The 18,162-nt window shown below is 44.3% G+C and overlaps 2 protein-coding genes across 2 annotated transcripts; one reads left to right on the forward strand and one right to left on the reverse strand.

The window, feature by feature from the left end:
- Nucleotides 1–1,933: 1,933 nt before the first annotated feature.
- Nucleotides 1,934–4,836, forward strand: LOC108890534 (hyaluronidase PH-20-like). Its single transcript, XM_051077681.1, is given in 7 exon segments — nucleotides 1,934–2,326; nucleotides 2,457–2,623; nucleotides 2,718–2,880; nucleotides 2,971–3,189; nucleotides 3,280–3,438; nucleotides 3,900–3,989; nucleotides 4,185–4,836. Coding segments are annotated over 7 exon segments (1,506 nt in total). The 5' UTR covers nucleotides 1,934–2,059; the 3' UTR covers nucleotides 4,626–4,836.
- A 2,952-nt stretch (nucleotides 4,837–7,788) lies between these two features.
- tmem229a (transmembrane protein 229A) lies at nucleotides 7,789–11,234 on the reverse strand. The gene is given in 2 exon segments (XM_018687431.2): nucleotides 7,789–10,524; nucleotides 10,526–11,234. Coding segments are annotated over 2 exon segments (1,089 nt in total). The 5' UTR covers nucleotides 11,095–11,234; the 3' UTR covers nucleotides 7,789–10,004.
- Between the last annotated feature and the right edge of the window lie 6,928 nt (nucleotides 11,235–18,162).

Genomic DNA, 18,162 nt, shown 5'->3' on the forward strand with positions numbered 1-18,162 from the left:
ATCTGGAAAATGACAGATTGTAACTGAGTTAGTTAGTTATGGAGGGTCAGTTACACTCTGAGTCACATTCATGTTTAACAGAGACACAGTTTAGCTGAAGTTTACTTCTAGCATTATTTGAACAGAAATACACACATGTACACACACACCACCCTCCAAAAACAACTAGTAGGGTCAAAGGTCACGGTCCCACTGTGTCACTAACTTGTGAAATAAACACCACCATTTGGTATTAGGCTGCACCAGACACATAAACACATACAGTACATACAGGGTAAACACAGTCCATTGTTCACCGTATATCCCACACAGCACAGGCTTCTTTTTAACGATGGACGAGAGGATGCTGTCATTTGTTCTATTTGTAGTTATTTCTGATTGTAAACACCTGTGTGTGTGTGTGTGTGTGTGTGTGATGTAATTATATTCTCATAGACAAGAGAAGTGCTGTTATTAATGCCATCTGTATACAACTCCTCCCTTACCACCTGGGTGTCAAACTTTCCTGTCTCCTGACTGTAGGAGGAGAGTGTGAGGAATTCTGGGCTGCAGTTTGATAGCATTTAGCATTAGCAACCCTGCCATCCAACAGGAGTCAATATTTAAACACCATGTTTGAGGATTTCTGATCATTTAAAGATGAAAAAGCTCATTGAACACTGCATATCTGTGCTGGTTCTGGATCTGGATCCACAGTGTTCACAGTCAAAGGCCAGTTAAATGTTATGAATATACATATACATATACATGTACTTGGCTCTGTTGTTTTCATTATTTGTTCACCTCACGCCCAGGTGACGAGCTCCAGCATCGACCACAGGCTCAGTCCGCTGCACCATGAAGACAGTGCATGCTCCGTAACCTCACACCCAGGTGTGCCCTCCTCCCCTGCTCCAAGTCAAACTTGGCACATGGCGAACAAAACAAGACCTTTTTCTGACACAAACAAATGAGAGCAGAGCGCATCCTTTCACACAGCTCAGCCCACCGAGCCTCTCCTCCCCTTCCTATATCAGACTGTGTGCTTTGTGTGAGGCTACTCTCGCTCTCTGCGCTCTGGACAACACATCTTATGGTGCGACGGTTCCTCTGAAGGCATGTCCAGGTAATGTGTCTTCTTATTTATTAACACAGCCTGTGAGTCCGCTTTGTGTTGTGTTGTGACTGCATCTGGACTCTGTGGTTTGTGGTTTATGTTTGGCAAAGCAGGGAGAGTGAAAATGTGACAGGTTGGGCAGGATGGGCTAAAGTTGGAGCTGTTGGAGAAAGTGAAATCAGATTTCTGTCAGAACAAGAAGTGACTTGTGGAACTGTATCAGTGGAGACCTCAGGTCAGACTGTGCAGAAACAAGCAGAGCCTGTGAAATGATGTTCTTTCTCCTTGAGGCAGAGCAGTATTTTGGATCATTAGTTACTGATGGAATATAAAAGCTGATATGGAGTCTAATGGTTTTTTGCTGTTTGTCCTCAGGCAGGTGAGAGGATGGTTTCCATCACACAGAAGAACAGAAGCTGTGTGCTGCTGCTTCTCTCCCTCACACAGTCCATCCTTCCTCCTCTGCCCCTCTTTTTCTTCACTCTAATAACCGTCTCCGTCTGGCCTGCTCTCGCCTTAGCTGCCCTGAGGACGCCAAAGGTCGTGACCCCTCCCGTCGGCGCCCAGGGAGAAAGATCGTCCGCCACCACGCAGTCCTCCAACTACTTTTCTCTCACTGCCGTCACCCCGTCTTCATCCCCCAGAGACGTCCTCATCACCTCAACCACAGCTTCTACAAAAGCTGGCTCCCCTCAGTTTGGCAAAAAAGCCTCTCTGGGTCCTGATTCGCCTCAGTGTCGCTCTATATCTCACTCTCTAAAACAGATTTCACGGTTGCTGCCACACTCCTGCAAACATTTGACCCTGTCCCACAAAAAGAACCTGCAGCTTCCTCTGTCCAAAACCTCTCTGTATCCTGCCTCTCTGGAAAAACATCAACCTGCTAAGTCACTATTTTCTCCCTCCAACCCGACCGTACTTCCAAACAGGCCACTCCCTCCTGCTTCCACGTCATCCTCTCCCATGACATTCTTGTCTTTAATCTCCAAAACGTCACCGCCTCCTCCTCCTGTCAAAATCTCGCCTGTTCCTCTCCTCAAAGCCTCGCCATCTCCTCCAGAGGAAACCAGGCCTCGGCCGCCCCCGCCTCAGTCTCTCCCTCACACCACGGGTCCGCTGTTCGAGCACCAGCCTTTCATTGTGAGTTGGAATATCCCCGATCTGGTGTGTAACAGATACAAGATCTCGCTAGACACTTCACCCTTTAAAGGGGTGGCCACACCTGCCAAGGTAAGAAATATTTGAACATTTGACATAACTGCAAAAAAAAAACAAAAAAAAACCCCTAACCCAGCTCCAACCTTCGTCCTGAAACCACTGTGTTAAACGAAGTAAAGTTCACATGCTGTTTCTGTTGCAGGTTCCAGGTCAGTTCTTGTCTCTGTTCTACACAGACCGACTGGGTCTGTACCCACATGTAGACCAAACCAGTAGAAAACAGCTGTATGGTGGCATCCCTCAGAGAGGCAACCTGAGAGCCAGTATGACCAAGGCCAGAGCAGACGTTAACTACTACATCCCATCCAGGTGAGCCTCAGGAAGTCAGATATCCCTTTATTGTCTGACACATTTGATATGTGATAACCTCTTCTCTGTCCTCCTGTCTTCCTCCCAGGACGAGCCGAGGTTTGGCTGTGATAGACTGGGAGGAATGGCGCCCCCTGTGGGACAGAAACTGGGGCAATAAGAGAATCTACCAGACTTTATCTGTGGCCCATGCCCTGCAGACAAACCCGTCCCTCACACTGCAGTAGGCCACAGAAAAGGCCAAACAACAGTTCCAGGTCAGAATGAACTGTGAGGATTGATGATGCTGGTTATTTTAGTCCTGGACAGCTGATGAATATTGATGACACAGCTTTTCCTTTCAGTAGCTGGCAGCCAGAAGTTTGATGTCAGGGATGTTGGCGATGGGCAGAGCTATGAGGCCCAACTATCTCTGGGGCTTCTACCTGTTTCCCAACTGCTACAACTATGGCTGGTTGGAGCCGGGCTACACAGGCCGCTGCTCCAGGGAGGTGAGGAGGCAGAACGACCAGCTGCTGTGGCTGTGGGAGGCCAGCACCGCCCTCTACCCCTCTGTGTATCTGCAGGTTGGTAAAAAAAAAAAACGAAGCCATCCCCAGATTTGACTCAGTCCTCCTCTCAGGCTGATTTCATCCTGTGTCCTTCCCCTGTTCCAGGCTGCTTTGGCAGACAATCCCAGAGCCGCTCTGATGGTGAGAAACCGTGTCCAGGAAGCTTTGAGAGTGTCCACCCTGCCAAGGCGGAGTGCCACGGCGCCTGTGTTTGTTTACACGCGACCTGTCTTTGTTGATCAGAACAGACGCTTCCTCAGCCAGGTGAATAAGAGTCATTTAAATATCCATTTGTTTGATACAAATGGATCACGTAGGTGAGTTTTGGATGAGTCCTTGCTGATGTAATAGCACTCACTAATCTCACTAAATAAGAAAACGACTCATCAGGGAGCGACCACACACTCACACAGATTAGATACATCTTAGGTTACTTCTTCATCTCAGCAGCGAGGTGTTTCCAGCCTGAGGTTTGGTTTCTTTGGTGTAACGACACCCTGCCCAGGTGGTAACCCTCACCTGAACATGTAATCCTTATCCTCTCCTCTCACCTCCTGTGTGTTTTTAGACTTAAACGTGTCTAAAACTGAACAGAAGGAAGCTCTGTGCAGCATGTGCACAGACATACCCAGTGTTTGTCTCATCTGTGAATGCCTGTGGCTGTTTTCCCTTTTTTAGTGTGTGTACAGAAGCATGAGTGAACATGTTTAACCATTTGTGTCCAGGGGGACCTGGTCAGCACCATTGGGGAGAGTGCAGCAGTGGGAGCGTCTGGTGCTGTGCTGTGGGGGGCCAGTGCAGACTATGATGACCAGGTAACATCACACCGCAGACCTCCACTGCACTGCTGAAAGACACGACAGCGCCAAGATTAGCTCGATGATAGCCGCTCTCACTGGATCTTTAAAGTCTGTACATGAGGACTGTTGGATTGCTGTGAACCTGTAGTGTTACGTTTCCTTTCTTGCTCTTCTTGTTCCTGCCTCCACTCTCCTCCCTTTGCTCCTCAGGCCTCCTGTAAATCCCTCTCATCTTACCTCTCCTCCACCCTCAACCCTTACATCACCAACGTCACCGCCGCCGCCCAGCTCTGCAGCAACTTCCTGTGCCAGGGGAACGGCCGCTGCGTGCGCAAAAACTACAACTCCAATCACTACCTCCACCTGAACCCTGACAGTTTCAGGGTCCTGCACGTCCAGAACCGCTACCTTGTTCTAGGGAAACCCACCTTTGCAGACCTGAGGACGCTGAGCAGGAGGTTCACCTGCCAATGCTACAAAGGACTGAGCTGCACTCCTCCCAGGACGCACAGCGAGCTCGCCAAGGCCCTGATGTTTAGTGGGAAACAAGGGCTGCACCAAAAAGCCCATATTCTGAATAAAGCTGTGTTGGATGACACGCAACAAGCCAGTATCACTAAGGACAATGTTAAAAAGAACTTGAACATTTAGCTTGTCACTGACAGGAAACACACCACTTAAACCAAACCACACTGTCCATTCAGACATCAGACATTCAGACAGCTGGACACTGGAGTCCAGAGCGATCAAAGGGCGTCTTTGTGTTGATTGTGTTTGATTTGCATGGCGAGTAATTAAAACGAACAGGCTCTGCTCAGCTGGAGAACAAAAGCAGATCACAATGCAACCTTAGAGAACGCGGCCCTGTTCCTCTCAGTGTTCATAGTTTTGCTTTCTGTTGCAAACAAAGTTGTTATGGAGATTTAAAGGACTCAGGAAGCATCACCTTCACTCTGTGATACTGACACACGGTATCATGTTGCACAGTCTCTCTGAAGAACAGGGGCTCGTCTACAGTTAACTGTTAACCCTCTCATCTCAGAGCGAACCTGGAGGAAACACTCAGAGACTGTGCTTTATCAAAAACATATTATTCACAGAAGGCATTTGTATACGATTTGACTGTTTATGTAAATAAATGAAAGGAGAGAGGCTGTGACAGTGCTGTTGATTATGCGTTCACCTTTGCACAGAGTAAATAAGCTGAACGAGTGCTTTCAATATTCAGTCTCAAAACGTGATTCATTGAAATAAATGAAACGTGTTAAATAATTTAGTTACTTTTAATGATTAGATTACATTCATGACCTGTTGTTAGCTCACCGTTGGTACAGGTGTCTTCACTCATCTTACCTGACCAGAGCTGCACTCAGGGCGGAGCCTGTTCCGCCGCGGGCATTTTTTATTTGTCGTAGAAGAAGAGGGCACAGGGGCAGAGATGACGTTATTGAAGGCCAACCCGGAAGTCAGTCAGCGTCCCCCGATTCCCTCGAGCAGAAATCTCTCACAGATAATAATCTGTGACCAACAAAAGTTTATGATACGTACACGTGTTGCTTAGAAAGACAATCTTCACCAACGAACTCCTCCTGTATGACTTTTGAAGCCTAAATAAAATAAGTGAAAAGATCATGTTAAACTATGGAGGAACTACACCACAGTCGTGTGACGTTAACGTCTCCACCACTCATTTGTAAAATGTAATTTAGCGCTAAAGCCTTTCATCCAAGAAAATCCAACGTTTTTAAATAACCGCTTCAGGCCGTTTCGGCTAGCTAACATGTTAGCAAGCGGTGAGCCAGCAGACACGGACCAACACCAGCCTGGAGACGTGTCCCTGCCCACCTGATACAGGTAACACCAATGATAATTCATGTTTTGTTAGAAGAGAAATAACTGGGTCTTAGCTTGCTATATGCTAACTCAGTGTGTTTACTGATACCGGAAACGGGGTCGTTAAGAGGTTTTGAACATGAATGTGCGGTAAATGTGCCGGGAAACACAAACAGTGGGCACACAGTGAAGAGCTTTAGGGTTCACCACCTTACCAAGCTTTATTTGGCTGTAGCTAACCTAGCAGGTAGCCATTAGCATGCAGGTATGGAGCAACATTAGCTTTCATTTGGAGACTTTCCTCTCGCCACTAAGCAAATTTCAGTCCAGTTTTGATTTGTTAATTTCACTCTCTGTTGTTTCAACCAACTTCCAAGAGAAATAACTGGGTCTTTAGCTTGCTATGTATGCTATGTATGCTAGGCATGTTATAGCTAACTTGTCTTTGATATTTATCAGGTTGTGTGTTTATTGGAGCTTTTTTTTTTTTTAGCTGGAAACTGCTGTATGTTGTCACTGTAAACAGGGTTGACACTGGCAACTGCTAATTTTACAAGCTACCATTAACAAGTATGTGGAACAACATTAGCATTTATGTTGCTAGCTACATGTTGAAGCAAATAGCCAACTTTGCCTGTCTGCTGTTTGGTATTGAGAAAGTAGTGCACAGTGTATTTATTGTCTTGTATTGTTAGAGGCCTGTTTCACATAATATAAGCCGGTTGGACTGGTCGACCTACACAGTACACCACAAAGTCGATTCCTCAGATGTTGAAATAGTGAAGTAACAGTGATGCTAATCAGCAAGCAAACAGTTACATTTCACTTCTTGTTTCCGTCTGTGTGAAACCATGTTTTCATGTTTGTGCTCAGCAGTCATTATGAAGGAGTTAGTGTGTGGTATTGTATTCTCATTGTGGTGTTGTCAGCAGATACTGTGGGTCACAGGTGTATTCAGTCAGGGTCCTCTGGGTGGTGGGTGTGAGATGTGTCTGAATGTGTGTGTTTGCTTAATGAACTCCTCGGAGGTATTAAGAGAACGAGTGGAGGTTCTGTAGCTTAATCACTTAGATGATAAATTAGATAAATGTCCAGTGTTGCTTCAGTTATTATCATATAACAACACACTGTACATTTCAATAATCGTATAGACCAGCTGGGTGATGAAGCATGTTTGTTTAAACCACACACACACACACACACACACACACACACACACACACACACACACACACACACACGTTGCCTTGACAATTTTCCACGGCACCAGAAAGCACAGTGGGCATCAGAGAACTGAAATTTCAGGACACAAACAGACATCAAGTATAAGTTTAACGTGTTGTTTTTGTGTTGAACTTTCTTGCTTCCTTCCTGTGTTTATCAGAACAACAGCTCAACAACGAAGCAGTAGTGACACTAACGCCTTATGTGTGTACAAGGAACTGGAGTGTTTGTTCTACTGTATATTGTAACTTTCAGGTGTAAAACCTGCGTTATCTGTCATATAATCTGTTGCTCCTCTCTTTGAACTTTGTTTTTGAGGTGGGCTGGTTTGCTGAGACTTGTTTCATACCTGAGATAAGATATGAGTATATAACAAACACAAGTGTACAACAAACTGCTGCCTACTGCTGACAACAGTGTCGGTGTTATGAGTCAGCCAGAAAAATGGTTGCAGGCCGTTTTGAGTTTGTAGTCTGTGAATGTTTTAACAGAACTGAAACACCCAGGGCACCAAATAAAAAGAAAAAAAGAAAAGCTGACTTGCTTTTCCTTCTTGCACAATCTCTCTCTAAAAGCTTTTACACTACTTTAAAACTGGAGTGGTCAAATTACATATGAGATCATAGCTTTTGTGTAGACTCTCCTAAGTAAGTAAGTAATATTTAGTAAATTCACTGTGCAACATATTTGCACAGAACTCTACTAAATGGTGCTCGTCAACATTAAAGTAAAGAAATGAAGGAGTGCCAGTCATGACTCAGGAAAAAGTTTGGATTTAATTAAAACTGGAAATCATACAGTACATGCCATCATCATTTTCTACTTTAACTTGCATTTTATTCCAACCTTTCATACCCTTTTTCTAAAAGCAGTTTGGTCTTTTGTTAAAAACTGGTGAATAACTCAACACAAAGTAAAGTGTGATTTAATTACAGTTATTCGGCCATGGGAAAAAAAGATGTAAAAAGTCCAAAGCCACTTGCTCATGTGGCTGTGGTTCAGAGAATGCAGAAGTTAAAGAACCTCAGTATAGCTGCCTAGTAGAACAGAAATCAAAACTCACTCACCTTTGTTTGTGACATGATCTGAATTATGTTTCGAGACCTTAAAGATAAAAAAATTGTGCCAATTATCTTTCTAATTATGCATAGATAAAGTTCTTAAAGTTAGATTCCTTTGTAGAAATCATGAGCAGATAAAAATCTGAATCCAAAGTGATTGATTCTAATAAATTTCAGTGATGTATGACAGTTTCAGTGCCACTCCCCAGTGTAGAGGGCATTGAAACTTCTGCACTGTGTTAAAGTATATTACTAGAATGACTGAACGCTCAAAACAGCCTCAAATCTAGCAGAGCCATATTCAGATTCAAGCTTTGCATTTATTATATCACAACCTTAGCTAAAGATTTAAGAAAATGCTACTCATCCCTACAGTAAGTCAGTAAAAATAATCAGAATTTAGAGTTGTGTTTCTAAATGTTTCCTAATTATTAAAGGGCAGCTTCATTAATGACAGGATTGATTCCAGCACAGACTTAAAATACAACTAAATTCATCCGGTCACCAGGCGCTTCACTTCAGAAACCAACTCCAGATGACAGTAAGTAACCTGGCAGTGTGACTTGTATAGACTTGACAAGTTTGAGATATACCACCCTCTGCTCAGTCACAGTGCTCGGTACACAGATCATTTTCTCAGAAGGCAAAAAGAGAAACTGCTGCAGTTTAAAAAAACATTAAACTGTTCCCTCTGAACTTATAATAAGTCTGTCAGATTCCAGTGTCAGCTCTGAGCCTGCTTGACTGCTCTTTACATGAGATGTACACCAGTTTGAGAGCAACTTATTCAGTAAATTTGGGTTGGCTGAGCTTAGGGACAAGTCTTGATTAAAATTAAAGGACACAGCAATCTTTAAATTTCATCAGCTTTACGTGAAACATTCTGTCTCTGCAGAACTATGAACCACAGCTGCAGCACTTGAAGATGAAAAGAAACCTGTGGACACTTTGTTTTGTTCCTCTGAGTCCGGCTGACTCAGTTTGCAGAGGAAGGCACTCCAGCAAAGAAATGTTTGGTTTGTGAATGATTCACAGTAAAATCTTGCGTGGCTACTCTTTTCCATTCAGCTACACTTTTTCTCTTGCTACATATATTACTGGGTTTATCTCTACTCTAATAGTTGCCATGCATTACTGTGGGGTCATATTAACAAGCTGAGTGAAAGTTTCAAAATATAAAATGAGAAATAACAGATTTTTTGCATGAAAGAAGATGGAGCAAATGGATACTGTCCTCTTCACTTTCTCACTTACTTACTTTGATATTTTCTTTGTCTTGAAAATACTGACTTTTGAATTTTAGGTGGCAGTCATAAACCTGAATTAAAACCTGCCAGTTTCTTTCCCTAGTTCCTCTTTTTTGTTTGTTTAGCATGCAGATATGAGCTACAGTTAAAACATGCTAGTGCATATGTAAACAACATAATCGATCTGACCCAAACTGGACCTGCAGCAGAGCATGTACGAGAAGTCTGTCACTGCAGTTATTAAAAAATCTGAATATTCACGCGTCCAAAGTCCTGAAGACTTGTAAAACTGGTTAATATTACAACTACACCTTACATCAGATAGATAAAAATGGCAGTAGGTTAACTGACTTTAAACAGGTTCAGTAAACAAACACGGTCCTAAGTTGTGTTTTATCTTCGTTAATGGACCCAGAAATATCAGGCGTGTCCAGATTCCAAATGCAAACACCATGGTTTGAGTTGACTGCACAGCCTGGTCCCACATGTGATCATTTTACCTCTTAAACTTATTCAAACCTACAAACACCAACTTTCTCTTTTCTTATTAAACCAGTTTGGATAATAAATATATTCCCTCTCTTCTAGAATAAAGAATGCCCTTCTTCTTTCCTCATCAGTCAGTTCTGTGTCAGACTTTGCCCCTGTAACCTCAAAAGGAAAACTTAAAGTCGTTTTTTGTTCGACTCCAGCTGTCCATTGGCCTCTCCGTTCTCCCCGCTCAGATCAGTCACATCTTTGGTGCACTTGATCCTCAGCAGGACGTTGGACAGCACGTCCTGATACAGGCTGAGGCAGACCCAGCCAGGCAGGTACAGGAGGGTGATGAGCCCCATGAAGTTGTGAGGGTAGTGGGAGTAGTCCCAGGAGCAGGCGTCAAACTGCCTCAGGACCAGACCCCAGGAGAACTCCCAGGTGTAGATGAAGCAGATGTAGATGGGGAGCCGGTGCCACGTGCCCCAGCCTCTCCTGAAGTGCAGGTGAAGGTAGAGCTTCTCCACCACGAAGCTGCAGCTGCCGTACATCAGGAAGGACCACAGGGACGTGTGGCCGCTGAGGCTCCGGTCCGACTTCTCAACCAGGTTGAACATGGAGGTGAAAAGCACCTCGTCCAGGAAGCCGTGCATCCCGAAAAACAAGAACCGCACGAAGCCGGGAAGACCCTGAAGACGCGCCCGGTTGTGAGCGCTGTCCTCCTGGGCTGGACTTCCTCAGGAGGTCGGTGGGGCAGGACGGGTAATACTGCAGCCTCGAAAGCCCTCTGTGAAACACCTGGCCGAAGTAGAGAGCCAGGATGTAGTGCACCGCCAGCTGCGTCCCTGATACCACCCTCACCTGCTCGGTCAAAGTGTTGATGTTCCCGATCAGGATCTGCAGCCCGATGTAGACAGACGGATAGAAAACGAGATGAAACACCACAGGCCGACCTCGGAAACACCTCTTCTGAGAGTAGATCTTCTCGAGCGCAAAGTGGGTCAGTGAATGCATGATACAAAGATACGGAGAGGAAAACCCCACCAGCTTCGGGTCCCGATAATTTAAAACCCCCTGTAGCGAAGACAGCAGGACATCCAGAGTCACGCCGTGCATCCCGTAGAAGTAAAGCAGCATCCATCGCGGCAGCTCCCGCGGTGACTCCGCCGCGTCCTCGGTCTCTCCAGACGGTTCCTCTTGGCGGGGCGTTCGTGCCGTTTTCAGACCACCGACGGGTTCTCCCGAACGGCTGCGAGTACCGTCTCGCCACCGGCTGGCCATGATCAGTCAGTCTGGAGAGATCTGCTCTCCCCACACATTGTTTTCTGTCATGTTCCGCTGCGGCCGCGCAGTGAGGGGAGCTGCGGCTGCAAGCATCTCCTGCAACTGTACAGAGTGACTGCTGCGTTCACGGGCATCCGGGAAGAAATCTGGTTTCGTGTGCAGGACTGAAGAGCTTAAAGATGCCCCGTGGAGTTTTCCTGTAAACAAACAGAAGCTCTGTTTACAGTTGGTATTGAAACACCTGGTGTGTGTCCTCGAGCTCTGACAAACCTGTTTAATGCATTTCTTTCAACATTTCCACACTGTTGCTGTGTGTAGTGTGTAACCTATGGCGGCATGTGAATCTCACCGCTCCTGTGCTCGTGCACGCACAATACGAACAAAATAAACCTCCATAGAAACACGAATTAATCAAATCTGACCTTAAGATGAAGCCTTTGTTTTAACAGATAACTGACACAGTGTGCTTGTCACACATCAGCCTCGGATATGATTAAAAAGTGGATTTAAAAACCATCTTAGATACAGCTGCTGCTGCGGGTCGTCACTTGCAAGGGTTGCCAAATTTCCAGTAGCACCTGAAGGGGCCATAATTGAGGAACGGGTGGAGGCGGTGTGGCTGAATCGCTGCGGCGGAGACGGGACGTTTTGGCTCTGACGCGGTTATTAACGGAGCTCACGTTCCCATGAGACGTCCTGACGTCGGTTAATTACGAGTCATTCATGGTAATTACAGCAGATTATCGTGCTGTTGTGATAGCAACATATCGGCCCTCACCAAACTCATTTGTTAAAGAACAGTAGACTAAAGCATCACATTCATTCAGTAACTAATCATCCCTCATTATCTAACGACAAACCTCAGCTCTGTGTGAGTGAAGGTGGAGGGAGGGAAGACAGACTGGTTTTAATTAAAGAGAGAGATTTACGCTAAGTGCAGACATGAGAATGGAGTCAGTCTGGTGTTAATTCAGGTTATCACACTGCTTCCTCTTGTGGTTGATTCTCTGACACTGGTGTCTAGACTTTGCACGGTGCAGTTTCTGACTGAGAGATGCAGGGCAGCGCTTGTTTTGATGCAAACAGACATTAATGCACATCCTGCAGTCATACACAGCATACACTACAAACAGGTAGACAGGTGACGAGCCGTGTAGTACACCTGCATGGCCACAGAGGGGCTCTGCTGATCATGTGAGTGAGTGATACTGTAGATAAGGCTCGTTTCCAAACTGAGTGACAGGCTGTGAAGTTTGTGCAGTTTGGTCTGCTCTGTATCATGTTGTGTTGGTTCAGCACTGACTGTGTGTCTGACTGTGTGTCTCAGTGTGTGTGTGTCCATGCATTAGTGTGTGTTTGTGTGCAAACGAAGAGAGTATGAATTTATATTTTCAGTTTCACAGCTCTCTGTGAGTAACATATGAGCGTCTCTGTAGGTTTCAGTCCTGTGTGTGTGTGTGTGTGTGTGTGTGTGCACTCAGAGGAAATATCAGCAGCCTTTCTGCACCACAGAGATAACACTGTGTCTCTGCGTGGTTTAAAACCATCAGAATCAGCTCGGCACAGAGTGAACTCCTGCCTGAACCCACTCTGTAGTGACCCAGAACCAGCACCGCCGACACGAGAAACCAGGACACATTTTCAAATAGTCCGGGTCAAATACAGCACTGTGTATGCCAACTGCTGAGATATGACCCACACACACACACACACACACACATCTCCACCTACTCAGCCTACATTAAGTGCACTGCTGCAGCCATTATTTTTCCTGTGTAGCATGTTGACAGCAGCACCATTTGAACATCAATTATTCATTCCTCCATTTATTGTAAGACACAGTACAGTTACTGTAAATAAACAACATTATCACGTCCATAGACAGAGCATGTAGAACATCTCATTCTCCCAGAGCAGACCATTTAAAGCACGGTTTTCTGTGCTTTAGATGCAGCATCAGTCATAAGTTAGACAGAGCAGTGCTGAATGAGAGGGGAGAGCGAGGCCTCTGTGTTTGGATCATTGTAAGTCTGCTGGTGTTTTCTGTTCAGGAACAGAAAAGAAAAGGTTTAAAGGGCACTTATGTATTATACTGTGTTGTGATTATAATATTAAAGAGCCACATTAAACCGTTTTACTACAAGCTGTAGGAATGCCAGTTTTCCACACATGACTGTTTTTGATTTATTCAGATATGTGTAAGTTAGAGGGAAGATATTTTCTGACACTAGCACAGATTAATCAGAAACATTAATGTTCTCGTGGGTAATTTAAGGTGTATTATTCTGTGCAGTGAAGCTTCACTCTGAACCTCATCAGACACAGATAGAGGAGGTCAGTGCTGCCTCATATATTGAATCCTTTGAATTACATTTTACAGTTTCATTTATCAGAAGACACAGAGAAGTATTCATGATTTCAGGAGGAGAAAGTCAGAGTGAAGTGAGAGGAACTGATGTGATGGTACATCTGCAATCCAGATAAAAACATGTTTGTGCAGAGCTGTAAATTAATTATCTCATGATGTCACTAGATTATTTTGTCATTCCTGGGTGGTGCTGGCACAAACTAATCCTCTCATGTCCTATTACTCTCTTCTATTCAGATGACTTCCAGACTTGATGTTTCATAACTTCTTAGTTACAGTGGAGGATTACAATGTGAAATATTCAATGTGCTTCACTGGATAGAAGCTGTGGTTATACCTGGATCCTTTGTACTGATAAACTCAGTGCCACCAAGCAAACTCCTGTAGATGTAAAAGACTTGACTGAAGAGGAGATTATACAATCATTATTACACCTTTATCCATCTGAAGCATGTCCCTCAGTGAAAGAGTCTCCACATTCATCAGATAAAACATCATATAGCCTGAGTTTATGTTCCACACAGACAGCTGGTCTGCTGTCTCCCTGGTATGTTTTGTGCATTTTAATGTGCTGTGATTGAGCCTAGTCAGCCAACTGTTGGATGTTAGGAAAGGGAACATGGTGCAGAGACTGTACGACACCATAAGTCCTGTTTGTGTTTGTTGTATCAGAACATGAAGGTATATCAGCTCATTTAAAATAAACTGAATAAAGTTCCTCTTTATCAGAAATCTGTTCTTTTTTCTCCAAAAAGCCAAAAACATTTTAAACACTAGATGGCAGCAGTGTGTCACAGTCTCTCATGGTTTGGGTGGGCCCCTCTGACTGTTGTTTTCCTTCATAGAAACAGGATGAGTCTGTGGTTATACAGTATGTGTGCATCAGTGATAGCAAATATAAGATACAGCCATGACAGACTATGTACTGTGACCTGAGACTCCTTTATACTCACCACTTTGTGCTGATTGACATGCTAACAATGGAGGATTCAGTGGTGCCATCTGAATACATGCACACTCCTGAAGAGGGACTAAACAGATCTATCATATCAGGGGCTCGACAGCTCCTCCTCAGTCGCATACAAAAACATTTTCTCATCTGATTCGTCCCGTTAGGCTCATTACAGGTTGTGAATGGCTGTAAGATGAAGCTATGTGATGTTTGATTGATGTGACGCTTGACCGAGTCTCGCAGGAAATGAACGCGAAGCTGCAGTCATGCACTTAAAATGACAACCTCTGAAAATGTAATTTCAGAACCCATTTCCTCCAATTTGAGCCATTATTGAATGGACCGCTGGCCCCGTGCTCTTGCATTGTCTCATATGGTCAGATCGGGGTAGGGTTATGTTTGTGTGTCTGTTATGTGTGTGTGCCAAGGCTCCTGTTGTGTTTGTGTCTCTGTGTTTTCTCCAGTTTGTAGCTGGTTTGTTCTCATTTTCTACATTTTGACCCAGAGATATGATTGTGTTTCCAGTGTGTAGTGGAGGAGGAGGATGAAGAGAATAGTTCAGGCTCTTGCTTTTTCACTTAGGAATTCTGTGCAACCCTGAGACCCTGTGGGAAGTCACCTGGTCACAGGGCGACACGACGCCCCGACTCACCCTGTCTCACCCCTTCTCACCTAGCCTTACCTAGCCTTACCTCTCTCTCCTCTCCTCGTCTCCCCTCTAAATGCTCTCTCCTCTCCTCTGCTCTCCTCCTCAGATTGTAATTCATTTATGTCTGACTCACTCTTGTATTCACTCACTGCCTCTCCTCCACTGACATTTTATGAACCACATCTTCTCCACATCTGATGGCAATATATTTTAAATATGATGCATTATATTCATTTAATCTTTTAGCTCTTCTCTTCCACTCTCTGATCTACTAGTATAATTAGTCTGTGCCTTCCTCACCCCTGCTCACCCATCTCATTCTCCTCCTCACGTTTCATCTCACCCTCTCCACAGTAACCTCAGTGACCCTCCTTTTAACCTTGTCATCTTAAATAACCTTCTCTCCTCCTCCCTTATACATCTCCTCAAACTCCCCCTGACCTTCATCCCACTCACCACCCACCTCGTAGCTTGTATTGTCTTTTACTCCTTTTATATTCGTCACACAACTGCAGTGTTGTGAAGTGTTGGTGACATTTCACATGTTCCCTCAGAAACAACATGGCAGGTGGATGTACTCTGCATTAAAATCTATATTATTATATGACCAATAGAGAGAATGTAGTGCTGCAGTGGAAACAGGACTCTGTACATTCATCCTTCCTCACTTAAAATGTGTCGCCTCTTTCTTTTTGTCCAAAGCTCCTTTTACCTTTTGACTTATACCTTCATCTTCTGTCAGATAACTGTTCATTCCTCCCATCTTAATCCTCCACCTGTTTAACCTCCTCTTTACTCTCCTGTCATCTCACTCTGACAATTACAAGTCTTTTGTTCCCCCTTTGACCTTTGCTCATCCCAATTACTTTACCTCAGACCTCCTCCTGCTACTTTGTACCTGACTCTCCTCTCCTCTCCTGTTTTATCAGCTCAGGGCAAACCTGGTTAGTTAGCTCAGTCCATCTCTCCTCTGTGTACCTGCTACCAGTCTCTGTCCTCTCTCTGCCTCTGGCTTTGTATGTGGACCTCTGTGCCTGTCTCTGTGTCTTTCTCTCTCTCTCAGTCTAGACAGTCAGGGCAGCAGCAGCATGAATTCATTTCGCTCGCCTGGGGTTGGAGCTCTTGAGAGAGAAAGTGTCTGTTTCATAGTGAAACTACCTCTGTGGTAATTTGCAGCGATGACAGACAGACAGGCAGACAGACAGTGTGTTGTGAGCCTTTGTGCATCCCGTCCATTTTGTTTACCATCCTCTGCACGCCCCAGGGGGGTTCTGGGAGATTGTAGCCATGGGTTACAGAGACTCCATGAACGTGTGTTCTGCTCTGATTGGTTCAGCCGCCCACCGGCTGGGCCATCTATTAGACCTGTAGTGATATGGATATGGATCATTGATGACGCTTCCTGTCTCTCACTCTTCCTGTCTGTCTGCTGTGTTCACTACACTACAGTGCCTGTCTGTCTCTTTGTCCACGCACAGACAGTCAGAGAGAAACATGGTGAGTGTAGGATGTTGTTTATTAAGTGTGGTGCCAGGAGGTAAACAGGTAACAGCAGCAGGTGGCTTGTCTTTCAGACCTTGGTGTCACCTGACCTCTGACCTCTGACCTCTGTGTGTGTCAGCCTTTCTCTGTGGAGTCTGGGCTCAGGTTTCCAGGAGAAGATGAGGTGAATCAGTGTGTGAGAGCTTTGTGACAAATAAATCAATAAATGGATAAGAAGAGAAAAGATGTGAGAAAAATAGATGGTTGAAGTGATGTTCTGTAGTTTAGGTTGCATTCTGCATCATTTTACTTATGTAGTGTCAGTTACAGTGCAGAATATGGAAAACAACTTAAACTCAGTCCACGTAACCTTTCACATTTTCTACTTCAAACATCTTCCCCTCTGAGTTTCCTTGTTAACAAGAGCAGCACTGATCTCAGAAGAAAAAAATGCTGCTCACAGAATAATATCTGAGATGTGACCTGTGGAAAGTGCAGTGCTACAGCTCCACAACAGAAACCACTCAACACTTAATAACACAGAGAGCACCTCCACTATTATCTCTCTTTAGGAGCTGGAGAGAGAATGAAGATTTTTTAAGTTAGTTTATTATTAACTACTTAATTAAGGCATACCTAGTTAAACATTTCAAGAATGTTTCATGTTTTCTTCTCATGAGAAATAACTCCCCCTCACTGGATATCACAGGATAATCACTCCATTCAAAACAAACCCACTGTCATTAAGTATCACTTCCCAGGAGAAGTGTACCTCTGTTCTTGCTCTGTGAAGCTCATTCATAGCACTAGTGTTTTTGATGAACATAACAGCTGCTTGGATATGGAAATAAGACACTGTGTTCAACTCCGATGATACTGAAATGCCTCCTAACCCCTAAAATAAAGTTGCTGAATGAAGATGGATGTCAAGACGTGGCTGTGCTCTTGATGGAAAAATGCAATGAGGGAAAAACAAAACAAAACAAAACCTTTCCCCTAATGAGGTCCCATGGCGGCCTGCCTACACAGGTTAACAAAAGAAACTCTCCAGTGGATTTTCTTGAATGTTTCACCCTGAAACTTGGATGCTTTACCCTGTATTTATTCTGCAGGAAAAGCTGGTGGGTTAGGAAGAGGTCACATTGTTCTAAACATGTACATATTCACATGCTATTTGATTATTATGAATAATAAATTGTAGATTTGTAGATAGAAGTGGTTATGTGCTGGTCTTTCAGTCAACTTTATCATAAATAAAGCACCAGACTGATATTTTAGTGGTCACCATGACGGCCTCTCTGTGATCTAAAAATGAGAATCACAGTCATATATTTTGTGCAGGCTTCCTGTTCATCTAAACGAGCGAGCCTCCAGCAGAGGCTCATTGCATTAACATAATTCACAAATGACCAAATGACTTTTTCAATTTCTTTCACATGAATCACTGGGGCTAATCATTACTTCCAGTGAAACTGAATGGCTGTCATTAACATGATTGCTTCAAAATGAATGGAAATCATACGAGATGCATTTTAATGCCTTTTCTTACAGGTGATTTCCTCGAGGAGTCTGTCACTCTATAAATAATCAGTTACTAACGTTACTGTCCCTAAG

Source organism: Lates calcarifer, linkage group LG18, assembly GCF_001640805.2.
Source record: "Lates calcarifer isolate ASB-BC8 linkage group LG18, TLL_Latcal_v3, whole genome shotgun sequence".
NCBI lineage: Eukaryota > Metazoa > Chordata > Actinopteri > Centropomidae > Lates > Lates calcarifer.